Source organism: Propithecus coquereli, unplaced genomic scaffold (genome assembly GCF_000956105.1).
Source record: "Propithecus coquereli isolate 6110/MARCELLA unplaced genomic scaffold, Pcoq_1.0 Scaffold81, whole genome shotgun sequence".
In the NCBI taxonomy this organism is placed as follows: domain Eukaryota; kingdom Metazoa; phylum Chordata; class Mammalia; order Primates; family Indriidae; genus Propithecus; species Propithecus coquereli.
Genome location: NW_012154285.1, coordinates 5,321,668 through 5,327,104, shown reverse-complemented (window position 1 = coordinate 5,327,104; position 5,437 = coordinate 5,321,668). Strand labels below are relative to the sequence as shown.

General features: G+C 34.6%; 1 protein-coding gene across 1 annotated transcript in view; it reads right to left on the bottom strand.

Annotated features, from left to right (window-relative positions):
* Positions 1-3,453: 3,453 nt before the first annotated feature.
* The window catches only part of IFT81 (intraflagellar transport 81), a 109,323-nt gene continuing 107,339 nt past the window's right edge, over positions 3,454-5,437 (bottom strand). Inside the window, exon 18 of the mRNA XM_012663414.1 lies at positions 3,454-4,199. Within this exon, the coding sequence (XP_012518868.1) occupies positions 4,017-4,199 (183 nt within the window). The 3' untranslated portion in view covers positions 3,454-4,016. The remainder of the gene's footprint in view (positions 4,200-5,437) is intronic.

The window sequence follows — 5,437 nt, the reverse complement described above, 5'->3', positions numbered from 1 at the left end:
ATTACACTCTGAACTGATATGGAAACTTATACTTCCATTGAAAAACAGAAATCTTTATTTTCTTCCCGTGCTCTGAATAGTGAATTTCCATAGCAGTAAACCAAGTTTGGTGACTCAAGCCTCTCAGCAATTCTAGAAAGGAAATTGTGAAATTATCTGTGTTTGCCAAGAAAGTACTTCCAGTTTGCCAAAAGAGGGAGCATGGGAGCAAAGAGCATATGTTTGTCCAAGCCTCTAAAAAAATACTTATTTGAATTTTGTATTTTACTTTCTAGTTTTTTTTGCAAGGATAGGGTAGGACCACATAATAGTTACAGTAAACTTTTCTCTTTTTAAGATTGTGTTAAGACACTAGGGTCAAAGATCAAAATTACAGAGATAGACTGGACGTGGTGGCTCACACCTGTAATCCTGGCATTCTGGGAGGCCGAGGTGGGAGGATCGCTTAAACTCAGGAGTTAGAGATCAAGCTGAGCAAGAGCGAGACCCCATCTCTACAAAATATAGAAAAATTAGCTGGGCCTGGTGGTGTGCGCCTGTAGTTCCAGCTGCTTGGGAGGCTGAGGCAGGAGCCCAGGAGTTTGAGGTTGCAGTGAACTACGATGATGGCACTGCACTCTACACAGGGCGACAGAGCCAGACTCTGTCTCAAAAGAAAAAAAAAACACACACACAGATAACTTTTAATGATCCCTCTCTATCCTCCCCAGACAAAACACTCACCTCATGCCTCACTGCCACACACCAAGCAGCTCTAATTAAATTGCTCTCATTAAAAGGAAGGGGAGCGGGAGCTAAGCCAGTATGAGTACAGAAATAATTGCATATTTATGGATAACGGCTGTAAATTCTCTCCTGGCTATAATGGATTGTCCAAAAAAGAAGGATTTGTTGAACATATAATCTTCTTTTCACCTCACTACAACAATGAGGTTACTGATATAACCAAGCTTAAGGAAGGTTGATCATCAGGGTGCTATCTTACCCACTCCCTAGGGCTAAACACTCCTTGATGCCAAGCATGAGGAATGATGTAAGCACCTAGAACCCTTTGTAGAAACAAGTCCTTTACTCACACTCGTTAGTCACTATCTAAGATGTGAGCCTATGTAAGACAAGGTTTCTATCAGACACATCTGCATACAAAGTCATTTTTCAATACAAACTTTGACTTTGCCTTTGTAAAGGCAGCTTCGGCGAGTTACCCATTTGTGCATATTTTCAAATTCAATTCATAAGAATTCTGCAAATTTATACATATTTAGTATGAGCAACATACTCAGCCTCTTATTTTATTCAAATTACCAAAAAGTATTCGGTACCATATTAGCTTAAAAACTTAAGAAACACACTTGAAAAATACAGAGCTTAAAATTTTCCAAAAAAATTTATAAATGTTATATATACTAATTATTATACTAATAAATAATACATTTGTATTTATTTGATAGTTTAATGAAATGGCTTCTATTATTATTCATGTCTGCTGAATTAAAGCAAAATGACAGAAAGTATTAATCTAAAGAAAAAGGTAGGTGTTCTGTAATTTCTGGTTCGATCTCCATATGTCTCTGAACAATGTTCTAAGACCCTTCTGGTATGTTCTCCAGACCTGGAAAATACATAGTCTTGGGTTCCCTTCTTAATAGATTTATAACAGAAAATACATTGTCCTATTATAAGATTCCTCTTAAAAGATAACCTTTAAAGTTGGATTGTTTCCTGAACAAATAAAGAAACAAGATAAGCAGTGGCTTTTTGAAATTTACAATTTGTACAGTCAGTCCCATGCAACAGCTGGCAACACCAAGTCCTAGAGGAAGGAAATCTGTGAACACAGAGACCGATTTCACAGGCTACATTTTTCTCCTTTATTTGGGCCATCACATGAAAGACAAATTATTTTCCAAAACGATCAAGCACTCTCATCAATTAGCTAGCTAGAGTATAAATCCTGAAGGAAAAATGTAATAAGCTCTTCTTCTGTAAGTGCCAGCTGCCAAAAACTGTCAGAGTTGGTCAAAGCTTTTTAATGTTTCAATCAAATCACAAAATGAGTGGAAAGTCACTGCACAAAACCCATTAAGCTGCATCACTAAATGTCCAATGTTACATAAAAACTATAAATAACTTTGTACTTTTAGGGGTTTTTTCAATTTGCTTTCCTTGAAGTAATAATGATGTTCTGCTTCAGTTAATAAAGTAATTTTGGAACTGCCTTTGTATTTAATCCACATATTCTTTCTGTATGGAATAAAGATGGTAAGCAATAATTAAATCAGTAGAATTATAAGCATTCTTTGGCTTATCTGTTATTAAGGATTTAAAAAATTTAGAGGAGCACCAAAGATAGTGGAGGGCTAAAAAAAAAAAAAAATTGATCATCAGGCTTAATAATCTTGTGAGTTGACTTTCCTGTGGGGAAATAAAATGCTGTTTCTGAAAAGGGCATCTAGTCTTTTTCAAATATTTGCAAAGGAATTCATATTCTGGTTAAAGGAGCATCACTTATTACTGGCTTAAAAATAACAAACCAGGAGCCAACACCACACAAATATATCTACCTCAATGAACAAAAACACTGAATTAACAAGGGTTTGTTTCTACATACTAAAACAAAGCTTTTTCTTTTAGTGTATAGTTGATCTAAAGGCACAAATGAGAATTCTGGTAGCTGATACTTGCCCAAATAAAAGGATAAAATAAGCAGAGGATCAGATTCAAATCATTTGCTAACACTGAAATTCTTTTTTTCTTAAAAAAATTTTTAAGACGTTTCTTTCTCCACTTTCCTGATAAGTCCACTTTTTCCTTGGTCCGATGGATCCCATCTCTTCTTGCTATATCTGCTAGAATTACCAATAATCTCTAGCCAGTGAGGCTCTTCAATCACAAAAAACTTTATAAAACAAGTTTTCAAACAAAAATTAACAGTAGAACACATATGGGATCAAAGAGATCCAAGTTCGCATATTGTGCACAGGGTAGAAACAATTTTCTTCTTTAAAAAAAATTTTTTTATGGTAACTAAAAAGAATTAGCCTAAGATTGACATGCTAACAATTTGAAATTTGAGTTTTCAAATATAAAGACAAGATATTTTGAATAATATACTGAAACTAAAATTAAGCAAAGCATGGTATATGAATTTAGTATATTTAAGGAAAAACAATGAACTCTTCAAGTACCTTGTCAAAATAAAGGAGAGACTGGAAGCACTTTGAACTCCTGAATCTCATCTGGAATCTCGTGCTAACTTTTTAGTATATGATAACATCTATTTTCTACGACAATTTTTTATATTTAAAATTATAGTCCCCAAGACTATCATATTAGTCAATTTAAAATAAATTTTTGGTAAAAATAAGCAATGATCCTTCAATTTAATATAATACTAGAATATAGATACTTACTTTAAAAAGAATAAATTTTTACACAAAACAACTCTACAAATTTTAAATAAACATCCATGATATATGTACCAAGTTTTATTTGCTTTTAAATTATACAAATAGAACAAATATGCTATTCAAAATATTAAATTTTTTTGCATTTTACAGAAGAAAAAGAAACTGAAGTGAAACTGTAGGAATTGCTGAACTTCGTATAAATGTTTCTTCAAAACAAGAGATATTAGTTCCTAAAAGATTCCTCTAAAGTTAAAAAAAGATTAAGAAAAACATTAAGCCACTGGGTTATTACATTTTTAAAAAACTATGTTTCTTAATGGACATATGTTTACATTTACAGATAGTAAACTTAGCCTCCTGTCTCGTAAAACTCAGAAGACACCACCGATATCTCAAATAAGCAAAACAATGAAAGCCTCTTTTTCATATGAAAAAACTTTAAAATCTAAATCTACCTTAACATTATTTTCCAAGAAACCTTAATAAAGAATAGCTAATCCGAAAGCAAAATGTTGTACAAATCACTTTAGAGAAAAGAAATACATAATGGGATCATGCTTATAGTTAGTAGTATCAACTAATAATTCTAAACAATGACATGCGAATTCAGAGTATCAGCCGGTCCTCTCCTCCCTCCTGAATTACCTGACCAATGGAAGTTTGGCTTTGTTGTTTCAGAAAGCACTGTTTCTTACATTCCATCAATTGTTCAAAATCACGCCACATTTTTGCTTGTTTCATATTTGGACCATGACTTTCTCGTACAGCTTTTTGTTTTTCCCGAAGCGTCTATCATAAAAAAATTAAGAATAATTAAATCTCAGTTGCAGGGATTTACTTCTATTGCTAGAGTCAGAGGAATATGGTATATTTATACACTTCATGGATAATAGTTAAATAAACCAGATTCTTCTATAATGTATCAAAACTAAGATTATAAAAGTTAATTAAATTTAAGGTAGATGTAGAACAGCCTGAAGTTGAAGGTAAGATAAAAATATGAAGGAAAGGAGGGAAAAAGATAAAGGGAATCAGAAAAGTAGAACAGTATCATGGTGTAGAAAAAAGAATGTAGATTTTGGAAATCAGAACTCAAGTTTTTGTTGTATTTTTTTTTTTATTTTGAGGCAGGGTTTCACTCTGTTGCCTGGGCTGGAGTGCAGTGGCATCATCATAGCTCACGGCAACTCAAACCCCTGGGCTCAAGCGATCCTCCTGCCTCAGCCTCCCAAGTAGCTGGGACTACAGGTGCATACCACCATGTCCAGTTAATTTTTCTATTTTTTGTAGAGACAGGGTCTTGCTATTGTTGCTCAGGCTGGTCTCAAATTCCTGGCCTCAAGTAATCCTCCCGCCTCGGCTGCCCCAAGTGCTAGGATTACAGGCGTAAGCGACCATGCCCGGCCAGAACACAAGTTTTAACCTTGGTTTTGTCACTAGCTGTAAGCAAGGCACTTAATTTCTCTGGATCTCAGTTTTCTCAAGTGTCAATTAAGGCTAATAATAGGGGACAATAAGTCTCTACTTGGTAAGATTATTTTTTCACATGATAGATACTGAAATACTTGATAAGCTAGCATGTGTGATGCATCCTATTAATATTATTATTATATTCTATCCTGAAGCAGTGTATGCTTTATGTATTTCTAAATAAATAAAATTGTATGTATATATTCTTCAGGGAGAAGGCTCAGTAATTTAAAAAAATGTTCACTATTAAATAGGCCAAAATCCTTATCAGAATTGTTTTTGTTGGCCGGGTGCGGTAGCTCACGCCTGTAATCCTAGCACTTTGGGAGACCGAGGCAGGAGGATTGCTCAAGGTCAGGAGTTTAAGACCAGCCTGAGCAAAAGTGAGACCCTGTCTCTACTAAAAATAGAAAGAAATTAGCTGGACAACTAAAAAATATATAGAAAAAATTAGGCCGGGCACAGTGGCTCATGCCTGTAATCCTAGCTCTCTGGGAGGCCGAGGCGGGTGGATTGTTTGAGCTCAGGAGTTCGAAACCAGCCTGAGCAAGAGTGAG